Genomic DNA, 16,529 nt, shown 5'->3' with positions numbered 1-16,529 from the left:
TTAAATAATTTCATTTTAAAAAGTATTTATAAATAGAATTTTACTTAAGACTTATAGTTTAGCAATATTGAACCGCATCAACTATGTGTGAATTGAACACAGTCAACCAAAAAAAAAATTCAAAAGAAAATGCATATTTGCATTTCATTATGTAAACTTTTATACATTGGTTTCAAAAATTAAATTCTATAAGTTTTTTTTGTTAACTACCGGTTGGTACAATTTACCGCCCCATCCCTTTATATTTTTTCTTTTTGTCTTTTTTAGCAGATTTTTTTTTTTTTTTTTTTTTACACAGTGATCACCACTTATCAAGGCCCGGAAGCCACTCAGGGATAAGGGTTATTGCAAGTACATTACGTTAGTGTGGAGATTTGATGAAGTGTTTACTTAAGAGGGTGGTTCATTAGGAATTTGTTAACATTGGACTTGAAGACATCCAAGTTGTAGTCCGGAGGGAAACAGGCAGACGGAACAGAGTTCCACAGGCGTGCAGTTCTAAGAAAGAAGCTTTGTTCATGGAATCCGCGTTTTGATTTAGGCACAGATATAGAGTGGGGGAAATTTTTCACAGTGGATTCAGCTAGACGGGTGTTTTTCGTGAAAGATTGGCGAGGGGGACCAGGGATTGGAGTTCAGACGAGCACCTGCCATGAAAATAATGATAAAACAAGGTTAGGCTCGCAACGTCTCTTCTGTGGGAGAGAGGTTGCAGGGTAGAGAAAAGAGCATCCCCCACTAAACCACGAAGTCTATTTTGTACTCTGTCAAGGCATGATAGGCTGTTTTTGGCAGCTCCTGCCCAGATATGGCAACAGTATTCCATCCTTGGACATACTTGGCTTATATATAGATAGAGAATTGCATCAGTAGTGAGATATCTTCTGGAGCGGTAGAAGGATCCCACCATCTTTCCAGTGACCTTGGCAACAGACTTGATGTACGTGTTCCATTTCAGATCAGGAGTAAAGGTCAAACCCAGAAGCTTGTCAAAACACGGGGCCTCACCCAGATGAGAGCCATCCATCACAATTGATGCCAGCTGGGGATCAGAGCGTTGATGATGTAAAGATAGGAGTTTGGTTTTGGATGCATTAAAGGTAACCAGCCACGTCTTCCCCCACTGAACCACACGCTTGAGATCAGAGGAGAGAGAATGAGAGAGAACTTGGTTATTTACAGCCTTTGATGTGTTGCCGTAGATGGTCGTGTCATCAGCATAGATGTCAACGAATGATTTAAGTATGTGTTTAGGGAAGTCATTGATGTAAATCAGGAAGAGAGTTGGGCCCAGCATTTATATTGCAGGCCTCCGATTTTTGTCCATCTACCACTACTCTTATGAGCCTATTGGAGAGAAGTGATTTAATGATTGAGAAAACATTTCCAGTTATACCGTAGCTGGAAATCTTGTAAAGTAGACCCTTATGCCATACCTTGTCTAAGGCCTTTGATTTGTAAGAGCAATTGCCCTAGAAAGGAAGCCTTTGTCAAGAGATTCACTAATCCTGTGGGATATAACCGTCAGCACATCTGCGGTAGATCTTGCAGAGCGGAAACCATATTGTGTGTCACTAAGAAGGTTATTCCTGCTGAGGTGGTTGACTATTTCTCTATTTAATATGGATTCCAGCAACTTACTCATAACACACAGGAGACTTATTGGTCTGTACCGAGAGGGAGAGGACTTATCACCTGAATTCTTAAATACAGGGCAAACTGATGAGGTCTTCCAGGGGGTCGGAAAGCACTTCTCCTTAAGGCAGCGCTTAAATAGTTTCGTAAGTATGGGAGCAAGTTCTAGTTGAAGCTTTTTTAACACTATAATTGGGATGCCATCAGGGCCAGTTGCCTTACTAGAATCTAGGTTCTTGATTAGCTTGGCGACCTCATGCACAGATATTTGTATGTTACCTAGCTTGTTCTGTGTTGTAGGAGGAAATATGGGGAGTTGATAGCCTTCGTCACATAGGGTAGAATTAGCTGCAAAGTTCTTTGCAAATAGTTTGGCCCTGTCTGACGCTGACGAGATGACCTCTGGTCCATTGATAATGGTTGGGATAGAACGCACAACGCCAAAGTCCAAAAAAAGTCTTGCATGGAAACTTTTTGAAGTTGATGAAGATGATGAGTCGAAAGCCATTTGCAAAGTCTGTCAAATTAAAATATCGCGAGGAATAAAACCATCTAACATGACCACAACCAACATGTTAAAACATTTAACTATGAAGCATCCAAATAAATTGGAGGAGCAAAATAAAAAAGAAAAGGAACAAAAAATTACCAACTAGTCACTCAGAGCAGTTTTATTAGTGAGGGTCGAAATCGCAGTGTCTTTTTTTTTTTTTTTTTTTTTTTTGCCTACGTCACCATCTAGGTGTCACCAATTTTTTTAACCCTCCTTAACTTCAAAGAGTAAATACGATATATACAACTAAAAAAATAATTTTTAAAAATGCTGATTCTATTCATGAAAAATTCTTTTAACTAGAAATTAAAACTTAGGTAAAGATAACTGACTGACAGCAACAGGAGCACTGGTTTAGTACTGAACCACGTGGAAAGGTGTAGGGTGGGGGGGAGGAAATTAAATGATGATAATAAATTATGATAACCGTCTTTGAAAGGCACTAAACTCCTAAAATTTACTTCTTTAAAATTTTAGGCGGCACTCCCCGGCGATTTTAAAGCACTCTCTCTCTCCAAAAAAAAAAAAAAAAAAAAAAAAGAAAGAAAAGACTTAATTTTTAAGTTTGGGAAAGATATATTTATTATAACCGAATTCTTGTATGAAGACTAGATCTACTTTATTGGATGTTAATTTGTGAGATGTAATTTTTCAATGTTTAATATGTTTTTAAATTTCAATTATCAATTAAATTTTTTTAATTGCGTTTATTTTTCAATTTATTTAAAAAAAAACAGGGTTTTAAATGTATTTTTCAAGGTAACAAGCTTCGAAAGCAGTCTAATAAAAAAAAAATCACTTAATTTTTAATTTCGACAACCCTGAGAATTTAATTATTAAAAAAACATTGAAATGTGACATTTTTTTATTTAACATTTCTATTAGTTCAATTAATTTTCTTTCAATAATTCATTTCACTCAACAAACTTCACCATTTTTTTTTTTTAATCTTTTTCTGTAATTTTGGTAATTATGTTTGCTCAATTTTATCTAGTATTTCATTTGTTTTTTATAGTGGTATCATTTTTATATGTGTTCCTTTGATATACCCTATTTCAAAATTAGTTTGGCTAAACTTATTCTTCACGTTAGAAACAACGTGTAAAAGCAATGAAAAAGTAAGAAAAAATAATAGATGTTAACTACTTCTTGTGAATTATGGAGGTCTGAAGAACTGCCGTCACAAATACAACTATCAATAGCCAAACAAAAAATCGTTTTTGAAATTCGTTTAATTGTAACTTTTTGCTATACCTACCTTTTTGGTATAAAACACAAAAACTTTTGATTAATGGTATTTCTCATATATGGTCGTTAACTTTGGAAAGGTTATTTTGTATCTACGGCGCCATGTCACATGGTATATTGTTTTTTTTTCATTACGCACGTTCATTTATAAATTATTAAATTAAATATTTATCTTTTTTATATTGAATTAGTATATATTTTCTTTCTCTTCCGCTATATTTTTTTTATTTAATTCATTAAATCTGTTAATTATGACGACCAAAATAATGAATCGTGTGTATTTATTCTCTAATTTTCTTGTTTTTGTTCTGTTATATAAATTCTATTTTATTTGTTTTTTCTCTGAAGGATAAATTCTATTTTCTTTGAGTTTTTTTTTCTGTATTCCAATTAAGTAAAATAAATTTTCTCTAAAATAAATTTTGCTAAGTTTTCTGTTTAGTTTACTATATAATAATTTTATTTACACCAAAACACGACGGTGTAGACATAAAATATCTCTTCCAAAGTTAGGGAACATATTTGGGAACTACCGACCATAAGTATAAAACTACCTGGTATATTTCAAAACAATAATTCCCTAGGAATCGGAATCGGAATCGTACTTGGTATCGGAATCGTTAATCAATATTTTCCTGGAATCGGAGTCGGAATCGTATAAAAATTAGGAATCGTCCCAACACTAATAGCAACATTAACAAAGAGAGGCCTTATCACTAGGCATTATGATATTTCGGATGAAGAAGAGATTTCCTTGTTGCTTTAATCTGTGAGAAAGTGCCTACGGACCCAAAAAGGGCATTTTCAGGCAAATAACTTTCTTTTATTTCTTCAACTATAAATTGCTTTTTTCATAGTTCCAGTATGACTGTTGTAATATGTACGTGTTGTCTTTTTTGTCTTCTTATATTGCTACCAAGATTTACAGTTATTTCAAATTCACAACTTTCAAAGGTTATGAGGCCATCTTCCCAGTTATTAACCCCCCCCCCACACACACACTTTTGAAGAGGAGAGGATGAGTTTCTTGTTCATGGTCTGCAGCACTCATTTGTAAGGGAGTAGCGGCAAGTCCAACACAAACATTTCTAGGTGAAATGAACTTTTATCGGTCCTTTAGACTAATGAACTTTTATAAGTACCATTATACTGATTGATCAGTCTCCCCTCCCCTCTATTTTTGTTATTGCCAATCAGACTTAGGGTTAATGTTAGGATATGAAGAAATATAGCGCGTTTATGTTATTTAGCAATAACACAGCTGCTAAAATAGTGGGAGGTCATTCTCCCAGGTATTATCACCATCTTTTAGAGAGAGGATGGGCTTTTTGTCTATAAAGGCAATCTCATCCATGAGCGAGCGTCGACAGGATTGGCTAGGATATTTTGAGGTGAAATTGCTTTTAAAGGTTTCATTTCACAAGCTGTGCACACATCGTTTCAGTCTTTTTTTTTCTCTTAGATTTTAAGGTTAGTGATAGGGTTAATACAGAGCATGTATCTCATATCAAGTATCACCTTCCTTCTAGAGTTTGTCACTTAACCACTAACAAAAATGGCTAGCTTTTATACGAGTACATTGCTGCAAGGATGATCTTTCATAGTTACGAAAGAATTTTAATATTCAATGTTATTTATAAAGTTAATACTTACAGAGTATTACAATTCATATTTATAGCTAAATCAAAGTGGAATAAAAATATGTAATTCACGAGTTTCCTGGGTCTTATGAATTTTCTGGACAATTCCTGTGTATGGGTCCTGTTAGAGTTTATAAAATGAACTTAATAATTAATAGTTATTCTGTGTTAGGTCCAGGGAGAAGAATCCTTTTTGATTGATGAAATAATCAAAGAGGTGTTTTTTTTTTTTTAACAGTCAAGCAATCAGAAAACTAAAACAAACGAACAAATACCTTATATAAATCCAGGAAAAATCCAACGTTAATTCTATTTTGAATAATAACAAAAGTTTGATATATTTAGGCCAAACTATTTGCCAAGAACTTTGCAGCTAATTCTACTCTGTGACGAAGGCCATCAACTCCTCGTATTTCCTCCTATAACAGACAACACGCTATGCAACATACAAATATCTGTGTATGATGTCGCCAAGCTAATCAAGAACCTTGATTCCAGTAAAGCAATTGGCCTTGACGGCATTCCAATTATAGTGTTGAAAAAGCTTCAACCAGAACTTGCCCACATACTTACAAAACTGTTTAAGCATTGCTTGCTTTCCAATACCCTGAAAAAACCTCATCAGTATGCCCTGTATTTGAGAATTCAGGTGATAAGTTATCTCCCTTTCAGTACAGACCAATAAGTCTCCTGTGTGTTATGAGTAAGTTGTTGGAATCCATATTAAATAAAGAAGTAGTCAACCCCCTCAGCAGAACCAACCTTCTTAGTGACATGCAATATGGTTTCCATTCTGCTAGATCTACAGATGTGCTAACGGTTATATCTCATAGAATTAGTGAATCTCTCGACAAAGGTTTCCTTTCTAGGGCAATTGCTCTTGACATATCGAAGGCCTTCAATAAGGTATGGCATACTTCACAAGATTTCCAGCTACGGTATACCTGGAAATGTTTTCTCAATTATTAAATCATTTCTCTCTGATAGGCTCATAAGAGTAGTGGTTGATGGGCAGAAATCAGAGGCCCACAGTATTAATGCTGGAGTCCCTCAGGGGTCCATCCTGGACCCAACTCTCTCCCTGATCTGCATCAATGATTTCCCAAAACACATACTTAAATCATTCGTTGACATCTATGCTGATGACATGACCATCTATGGCAACACATCAAAGGCCGTAAATGACAAAATTCTCTCTGATTCTCTCTCCTCTGATCTTGAGCACATGGTACAGTGGGGGAAGATGTGGCTGGTTACCTTTAATGCATCTAAAACCAAGCTTCTATCTTTACATCATCAATGCTCTGATCCCCATCTGGCATCAATTGAAATGGATGGCTCTTGTTTTGGGGAGGCTCCATGTTTTGACAAGCTTTTGGTTTTGACCTTTACTCCTGATCTGAAATGGAACACGTACATCAAGTCTGTTGTCAAGGTTGCTGGGAAGATGGTGGGATCCTTCTACCGCTCCAGAAGATATCTCACTACTGATGCAATTCTCTATCTATATAAAAGCCAAGTACGTACAAGGATGGAGTACTGCTGCCACATCTGGGCAGGAACTGCCAAAAACAGCCTATCCTGCCTTGACAGAGTACAAAATAGACTTTGTGGCTTAGTGGGGGATGCCCTTTTCTCTTCCCTGCAACCTCTCTCCCACAGAAGAGACGTTGCGAGCCTGTCTTTGTTTTATCATTATTTCCATGGCAGGTGCTCGTCTGAGCTCCAATCTCTGGTTTCCCTCGCTAATCTTTCACGATAAACACCCGTCTAGCTGAAATCACTGTCATTAATTTTCCCCACTCTTTATCTGTGCTTAGATCAAAGCGTAAATTCCATGAGCAAAGCTTCTTTCTTAGAACTGCATGCCTGTGGAACTCTCTTCCGTTTACCTGTTTCCCACCTGACTACAACTTGGATGTCTTAAAGTCCAACATAAACAAATTCCTTATGAACCATCCTCTTAAGTAAGACACTTTATCAAATCTTTAATGCTAATGATTACTACGATACTATCCGATTGATTACTGTACACACAATAACCCTAATCCCCGAGTGGCTTCCGCGCCTTGATAAGTGGTGACTTCCATGTAAAAAAAAAAATTGTCTAGTAGTTATCTTCAAATAGAATTATGACATTTCGATACTTTATTCCTTGAATACACAAATAACTTGAAGAACCAAAGTAAAATTCAAGAAGCACTCATTCTCTATTTAAAAGGAGTAAACACATTTTTTTCTTTATATGAAAAAATAAAGTATTTGTTACAAGTAATGTTTTTGTAGTAAATATAGCATTATTACAATAGAAAAATGCGAGCATGAAAAGTAATATGGTTAAGCTTAAAAATAGAAAAGTAAAGGACTAGTTGTTAAAACTAGAAAAGAAAAGGACAAGATATTCTAGTAAAAAAATATAATAAATTTATAATCACATTGACTAATACCTATTAACCCTTACCTCGAGTGGCCTCTGGGCCTTGATAAATGGTGATTCCTATGTAAAACAAAAAAAACTTAAAATATTGCAGCATCAAGAATTGATTATATAATGTTATAAATTGAATTTTAAGAAAAATTCTTAATGCTGCAATATTTTAAGTTATAAATTTATATTTTTACTAGAATATCTTGTCCTTTTCTTTTCCAGTTTTAACTAGTCCTTTACTTTCCTATGTTTAAGCTTGACCATATTACTTTTCATGCTCACATGAAATCCATGATTTTTCCAGGCGTCCAGTAAATTCACTTATTCTTTGTTTATCTTATTTTCTATCTTCATAAACGTAACATACACATATGTACGGCAATCATCTGCTTTCAATAAAATCCCCCAATTATCTCCCTTTCATTCTCTGTTTCACTTGTTACTTCTCTTTTCACGAGAGCGGTGAATTAGTAGTAAAAGTAGTCGCTGAAGCGACATGGTTGCTATGGAAACCAGTCATAAAAAACGTTGCTCACCTTACGTTTTTTTATGATTTTGAACACCAGTAAATTCATCATAACTTTTGTTTTACTAAACGAAAATTGAAATTTTTATTTTACAATATGGCTGAGAAAATGATCTGTAAATTGTAATAATTGTTTGAAATTTGGTCAAAAAATGAGTGAGAATTGAAGCTTTAAAGCAGTTCTAAATGACTAAAACTGCCACTTAACCATATATTCATACACGGTAGTGTTTGAATAATACAAATTATTTTGTAAAAATTAAAGCATTTTACTGAATGGAAGAATAGGAGATGCCATGTTTTGATTTAAATTTTGAGAATTAATTGTTTGGCAATCATATTTGATTATTTCAATATAGAATTGTACTCAACCAATGAAAGTGCCATAAGATAGGAAAAATAAAGCTCCAGGAAGCGATGCATATTAAGTTAAAGAAGATATAATGGATGAATGACAATGTCAACAAATGAAAAAAAAAATGAAACAAGAATGATCTGAGCTAGAAAAAAGTCTCAATGTATGATGATGGTGGTGGTGGTGGTAGTAATATATTCTTGCATACGAGTAAAAGTTACTGACTTTCTGTACATATGACCCGTTTGATAGAGTCAGATATGGCAGAATTAATATAGGAAATTATGAAATGGAATGAAACTGGCAATCAATTATTGACATAAATTGTGGTCATACAGAATTTCTAGATAGCTTTTGTGTTTTACAAGTTAAGCATGCATGGTCCCCCGTGAATGCACAGTGAACGAGGCATAAAAAATGACTAAGTTCAGCATTTGCCTCACCCCCATTTAGCCACAGAAGTCTCCAGGGTCACCAAATCCTGGTGAAAATGGACAAATGGTGCAGTTTTAGGCCTTAACATATGTAAATTTGAGTTCTGCACCATGCAAAAAAAGAAATGATTGTCTATCACTCCCCCTGCCACTTAGCCCCAAAAGTCCCCAAGGCCTTAACATGAGTTCAGCACCATGCAAAACTGCTAAATAGACATTCATAGAAAATTTTGGACAAATATGGTAAAATAGTCCCAAAAATGAAATGTTTTTATTAGCCCTAAAAGAGCCCCTGGGGAATATGCAAGAGTTATCGCGAAGTATAGACAAATAAAATTATATAGAAATCAGTTAGTTACAATTTTTCAGAAACTTTTATAAAAATCCAAGGCATCAATTTTTTTTTAATAAGCACAAAAGTGTCAATTTTAGTTATTTTAACCTGAAAGGCGGGGGGCGGGGGGGGGGGGGGCAACCGGAGTTTTTCTGGAAAATCCGTTCTGTTACTTCTTACTCATATCATGTTTAATGTTTGTGCAAAATATTTTTAAATTCCAAGGCGTAGTTATTGAGAAAAGTGCGTCCAGAGGAACAGAGAAGGGTGAATTTAGAGGTCCACCTTACTTTTGTCGAGGGACCAATAACCATATAATGACTAGTTTCATCAGTAAAATTGTTTTTACTTTATTACATAGATTATTACGAGATGCGTGGGATAAATTTGATAATTTTTATACTTCATTACAGAAGCATTCGGAGTATTTCATAGCAGTAAAGTGCAATGGATAGATGTTTCTGTGTACTATTGGCGAGTTTTAAAGATGGAAATCATAGAAAGTGCTGAAATATTGGAAGATGGAAGATGCAGATTAATCTGCATCATGATTCACAAAGGATAAAAGATTTGTGAAATTGTAGCTACAACACATTGCTCTTTGAATATTGTGACTTCCGAGTTAGAGAATTTTGTTAGAGATGTAGATGCAGTGGCTAAAAGGAAGGATCATAGAAGGTGTTGTGACAGTGTGTGTGCAACGAAATTTGTTTAGAAGTTGAAAAAAGAAAAAGAAAAAAAAAACGGGCGGGGGGGGGGCAAGATTTGGGAAAAGTAATGCATATCTTGGTAACAGAGATTAGCATTGGAATGGTGAGTATGCAGTAGGCACCGAATGAGGATATTTGTTACTTCTCAAACAAAAGTCAAAGAACCAACTACTCATCGCCAAGGCCGAAGAAACTCCTCAAAAGTATCAAACAGCCAATTAAGCTGAGGATGCTCTGGATCTTTTCCGGATCAGTTGCATAACATGCAGAATAACAAGTGGCTGTCCTACATTCCATACAAAGTCCCATGCAGTATTAAGACAGTTCTCTCAAACTTTGGTTTTTGGTTCCAATGAAAACCATGCCATCCTGCCTATCTCTTTGAAAAAGGAAATCAGACTAAATTCAGATGGTTATATTTATTTATTTTTTTACTGCTTATTCACCCCCTAACAAGACACAGTGCCACTAAGTCATAAAGGGCTACTAGTAGAGACCAGATTTGTCGGGATACTATCTAGCGAGTTGGGCAGAGAGATGTCTGTTCAGATTACACTTGAACTTCAGCATGTCAGTACAGTCAGGGAAGCAGAGGCCTGGGAAGGAATTCAAAAGTTTAACAGTTTAAGAGAAGAAGCTATTTGAGTAGAAGGCTTTACGACATCTAGGGATCTCTGCAGTGTAGGCGTGGGATTTTGCTGTTTGTCTGGTTTGTTGAGAGTATTTACGTTAAGAGGCACTAGTGCTTTAAGTTCGTCCGAGTACTTACTATTAAAGTACTTGTAAAACAGGCACGGGGATGCCATATTTTGATGGTGGGACAGAGGTTGAGTTTCAGATATTGAGTTGCTGTCCACTGTTGAGTACCGAGTGGGGACAGTGGCTGCAGAAAAGCCACACATGTAGTAGAAGTGGCTTTCTGAAAACTTCAATTAATTAACCAGTCCAAACATCTGCTCCTCTCTCAACTCGTCAGATTGCAACTATGTGGGAGGCGCAGTTGGGAAAGACATCAATTCTGCCATTTGCAAACAGGGTCATTCCATGTCAAAACACCAGCAAAAAGTTGAAATCTGCACCCACCGACACCGAATTACTTGAAATTTGGCACAAATATTTCCCTTCATAAGTTAGGAAAATTTGCCAAATTATTTGGTCCTAAACTTTACCGTTCGGATTTTAGGTGGGGGTGGGGTGGGGGCTGTAAAATTTGCATATTTTGCTTCTAAATTTATGCCGCGAAACATCAGAATTTCAGTGCTTTATAAAATTTTTAAAAAATACTTCCACATATTCAATATTTCTGAAATTTGGTAGGAAAGGCATTTAGGGACTGTAGAATCCGAATATTTAATTATTTTAACCCCATACCTGGTAGAAAATAAAATTTTGCTCACCCAAAAGCATATCCCACAAATCAATTTTTTACCTATGTAGGTTACGGTCAGTCTAGAGAAAATATGTCCTCTTCAATTTTCATAATATTTTTTTTATGGCAACTATTATGACTGCTTAAGTTCTCAAAAAAATTTTGTGAGGGTTTCTAGCCTACTTTTGAAGATATGGCCCTGTGAAGTTTATCTTTTTTTTCTATGTACATGCGGTAATTCAGTGAAAGATTGATAAAGGCAATCATCCTAATGCTCCCAAACTCCTCAAATGTTCATATAGTGCTAGGTAATTCCTTAAACTATTCAATAAGATAGTCTTTGTTAATTTAAAAAGAAAATAATTTAAATTAGGGGTAGGCTATAGAAACAAAATGTTTCAAATAAATGCCAAAAGTGGCTTATTACCTTCATTTATATGTAAATAGATGGGAACAAGTGATTTTGTTCAAAACGGGTCAAAATTGGAGGGTCGCTGGCCCCAAACGTGATTTGACCGCGTCAACGCATGAAAATGGCCCAAATTTCGCCCCCGAACACACTTAATCATTTATTGAAAGCCACAGGGTGCATTTTTTTACTATAAATGCATTTGTATCATTAAATCTAACATTCCCATTGGCTATCCCACAAGTATAGGGCTTTTTAGGGTATCTCAGAGTCCAAAATGGGTCAAAAGCTCTTGTATTTCCTCATCCGATAAACACTTTTGTTTTTCATCAAGAAGTTTGCTGATTCGTATTCGACAATTTAGGACAGAGTTTCTTGCCTGGAATAAGTAACAACTTAGCTTTTGCTTTATCTGCCAACTTCAAAGAAATTGCTTTCAAACTGCCTTTAATTTGCTTATGATTTTTAAATGGATTGCAACAACTCTTTTCAAGCCACTCATACTTAGTTAACAAGGTCTGATTGTGATGGTCACAGATAGTTTGTATTTTATGCTCATCAAGTCCTGTCCTATAGGCAATAAGCTTTACATCCATTGCATCCAAATGATCCACTGAAATTAATACAAACTGTTTATCATGGAATAAATTAGTAATTGTTTCAGCTGTTAGCTCACTACAAATAGAACAATTCATCTGAAAAAAAAAAAAAAAAAAAAAAAAAAAAAATAATCGATTATTCTATGTGCTAGTAAAAAATCCAAGTAGGAAAATGCTACCTTTCTCTTTGGATACTGTAAGAAAAATGACCAATAAATATTTTAGGTGCCACAGACAAGTTCCAGTCTGGGTCAAAGGAGGGTCATTCAGTTCACGGTTGGCTGAATTCTAAATTTATGACAATTATTACCTATCAGATCTTATGTTTAAATTCCATTTATGTTTAAATTAATGTTTAATGTCATCTACAAAAATTCAATAAAATGTTAATCCAAATGCATGAGTCAATGTTTATCATTTGTTAAAGACAATCTATCCGTACCATACAAAATGCAATATCTGCAAACTATATTTAAATTATTTTCTTTTTAAATTAACAAAGACTATCTTATTGAATAGTTTAAGAAATTACTTAGCACAATATGAACATTTGAGGAGTTTGGGAGCATTAGGATGATTGTCTTTATCAATCTTTCACTGAATTACCGCATGTACATAGAAAAAAAGATAAACTTCACAGGGCCATATCTTCAAAAGTAGGCTAGAAACCCTCACAAAATTTTTTTGAGAACTTAAGCAGTCATAATAGTTGCCATAAAAAAAAAATATTATGAAAATTGAAGAGGACATATTTTCTCTAGACTGACCGTAACCTACATAGGTAAAAAAATTGATTTGTGGGATATGCTTTTGGGTGAGCAAAATTTTATTTTCTGACAGGTATGGGGTTAAAATAATTAAATATTCGGATTCTACAGTCCCTAAATGCCTTTCCTACCAAATTTCAGAAATATTGAATATGTGGAAGTATTTTTTAAAAATTTTATAAAGCACTGAAATTCTGATGTTTCGCGGCATAAATTTAGAAGCAAAATATGCAAATTTTACAGCCCCCACCCCACCCCCACCTAAAATCCTAACGGTAAAGTTTAGGACCAAATAATTTGGCAAATTTTCCTAGCTTATGAAGGGGAATATTTGTGTCAAATTTCAAGTAATTCAATGTCGATGGGTGTAATGGCCTGGTGAATTGACATGGAATGATGCAACATTAAAAATGAGCTGATTGCCAAGAGAAAACTATGTTGAAGCATCTCTCAAAGGACACCATGAAGACTTCTTTGGGTGAACTATATTAAAAAAAAAAAAAAAAAAATCCTCTATGAACTACACTTGGAATTTTGAAACAACATCAATTATTGACGATAACATGACATATTTGTTCTCGCAGCCTCTCTAAAGCGTCAAACTTTTCTGAACACTGTACATTTTGCTACTTATAAAATTCTCTGAAGACAGAGCCTTACGGACAAACTTATCTTTAGTTGACCTTTGAAAACTAAATATTTTCGTTTACTAGCCAAATAGAAAAGTTACTAGCCAAACCCACATGATTTTTAGAATATGACATCTTCGTTCTGTGACAAGTATGTACATCATAAAGATTTTTTTTTTTTTAACAAGTGTAATTCTAAATATACAACATTTTATGTTGATACTTGAAGGTATAAACATTCTAATTTCTTCAGATATTTTTTTAAACAGCCTTTATTAAAAAAAAAAAGAAAAAAAAGCATATTGTTCTATTAAACTTTTATTGTTTAAATAATTTTACTTTGTTCGTTTTATAGCAAAAAAAAAAAAAAAGTTGAAGATATTTTTCATTCAGTAGTGAGCTTTGGAAGATTGTCGGTGAAAGAAATACAATCACCAAAAGATAAATGCTTCCTTATTTCTAGTCGCCATTTTGAAAAATCAGTCGCAACGTAGGGCCCTGGAAGATATTACATGTTTAATCAGCTGAATTTGCTAGTCATATCAATTTTAAATAAAAAAAAAAATAAAGAAAATATTGATTTAAAAATAATTTCCATTTTATAATTTTATTATTTGCTTTACACATGTTTTTGTTTTTCCACTCAATATATTTGTGTTTCTGAAATTGTTTACTTAAATTATTATTATTTTTTTTTTCTCTGCAGGGATTCTCTCCTGACAAGTTCCTCTCGGCTCTTTGCTCAGCTCGTGGCAAGCTAACAAAATGGCAGAGGATCCAGACCACAAAGCCATGTTGTATTTTCTTGAGGTTTTAATGAACCATATCCCCTTACCACTCAGCATCAGCCAACTAGCTGGTCGATTTGGTAGTCGCAACTTTACGTCTGAAATGCGGCAAGCTGCTGGTGGCAATGAGGCGGGTCTGAAAAAGTTCTTATTAAAATACCCATCACTTTTCACTGTCAATGGTAATCTGGTTTGTTTGACGGATGGCAGCTGTTGGAATAGTTCTGTGAATAATAATGTCCGTGATAGCAGCCCAGCGTCATCTTCCTCAAGTTTCAGTCTTCCTGAAGTGTCTATTGAGACAGAAGCTGTCCAATACTTTCGTAGTAAGTTTCTGAAAAAGGGAGAAAAGTGGATGGCTACCAAAAGTCTTGCTGGTCACCTGTCCCAAGCTTCTGCAGAAATCCGCGAATGCGTTGGTCCACAGAACGAATTTGAAGATTGGTTGCACAAGCACCCACTTATTTTTGAAGTGAAAAGTGACATTGTATGCTTGAAAGACAACATGGCTTGTAGTCCTCTAAAGTCAGAATCTGATCAAACAGAGGAGGACAGCCGACAGTTTACAGAGGATATAGCAACGTTTTCCTCCATGCCACTATCCTCGAAGCTTAAAAACCGATCCCGTAGCTTAAATATTATGGATGTTAAACCACTCAAACAATCTGGAAGCACAACTTCCAAATCTGGTCCAATGACAATGACTACCAATGAATATAAAGCAGTAATGTTTTTGAAAAATATAATTGAAAAAAAAGGTGACATAAAGCTCAACAGTTTAAGTGGACATTTCCGTCAAGCCCCAGAGAGTTTAAGGAATACAATTGGCTGGAGCAAGACCGAGTTGGAGAAATTTTTACGCCAACATTGCAATATATTTGCAATATCAGAAGATGAAACTGTTTCAGTGATTAAAAATACCAGATTGAATGTTGTCATTACTGGCAGCAAGCCCACATATCCAAATAAACCCACTATTACTAATCGGAAGGGAAAAATTTACCATGTTGCTAAACTGTGGGGAATCATAGATTTAGGGAGACATGAGCACGTTTTCATTGACCGCTGTATTTTTGGTCGCCACATAGATGACTTGAATAGACTTCTGACTGTAGGCGAAACAGTATGTTTTGATGCCATCCCAACTTCAAGGGGTAGTCGTGCCAGATGGCGTGCAACAAGAGTTTGGAAAGAGAATGAATTTATTGAAGATATGATTGATCGCCTGGCTGAAAGATTGCACCTTCCACTGGATGGTACATGTAGAGATACCGGCACTCCTCTGTGCAACATAGATGAGGAGTTGAAAAAGGTTATTCCTGACCTCAATGACAGCAATATCTTAAATTCTCCAGGCCTCAAGTATACTTTCTTTGATACCGCACCTAATGGTGGTGGTGTAGTGCCTGTCTGGAATTTCAAGTCTGTTGAACTGGAAGGCATGAAAGATATTGATGATCTTGATCTGAGTGATGAAGCAGGAGGAGACTCTCAAAATCCGTCGATGGTTGCTGAACGATTCTACATGAACCAGTCTGTTTTAGGTGACAGTCCACGGGATAAATGTCGAAATGGAGATAAGGAAAATATGGTGAATGGATTGAGTACCACCAATGCGATCCTTGAAAATGGGGATTTATTAAATGGACAAGCTGCTGATAGCTATGGTGCTGAGGTGGAGTCGACCAACGAATCAATCATTGGCAACAATAATTGTTGTAAAAAGCAAGTCGATGCATCCTGCCAGACAATTGTCACTGGTGATATTCTTGCAACACAATTTTTTCATGAAGGTATTTAGTACTTGGTTACTGTTCATTTGCTCAGTGCCTACTACGACAGGCTCACTGGGCAGGGAAATCATTTTTATTTTCTGATAGGTACACGTTCTTAAAATAGGACATTATGAAACAAAAATTAATCAGAAAATGCCAGCATATTTATGAAGTTTTACATAATATTTATGAAAGTTTGTTCACATCTTTTTTTTCTCATGTAACGTTAGAATGACCCCCCCCCTCCCCAATGCAATAACTGTAATGCTGAAGAAAGGTTTGGATAGACATTTACCTGTCTTTTTTTTGTATTATGTGCTTTCTTGAGGA

General features: G+C 35.2%; 2 protein-coding genes across 3 annotated transcripts in view; one reads left to right on the top strand and one right to left on the bottom strand.

Moving 5' to 3' along the window:
- LOC145243406 (ragulator complex protein LAMTOR5-like) overlaps positions 1–16,529 on the bottom strand; it is a 78,140-nt gene that overhangs the window by 38,242 nt on the left and 23,369 nt on the right. The gene's annotated exons all lie outside the window — the stretch shown is intronic.
- Positions 1–16,529, top strand: part of LOC145243403 (uncharacterized) — a 36,546-nt gene that overhangs the window by 17,109 nt on the left and 2,908 nt on the right. For both annotated transcript variants that reach the window (XM_080106255.1, XM_080106254.1), the window contains exon 2: positions 14,343–16,217. In XM_080106255.1, coding sequence (XP_079962381.1) covers positions 14,402–16,217 — 1,816 coding nt within the window. In that variant the 5' untranslated portion in view covers positions 14,343–14,401. The remainder of the gene's footprint in view (positions 1–14,342; positions 16,218–16,529) is intronic.

Source organism: Euprymna scolopes, chromosome 22 (genome assembly GCF_053919585.1).
Source record: "Euprymna scolopes isolate OS-2025 chromosome 22, ASM5391958v1, whole genome shotgun sequence".
NCBI lineage: Eukaryota > Metazoa > Mollusca > Cephalopoda > Sepiida > Sepiolidae > Euprymna > Euprymna scolopes.
Note: the sequence above shows the minus strand (reverse complement) of the source record. Positions and strands in the feature narration are given on the sequence as shown.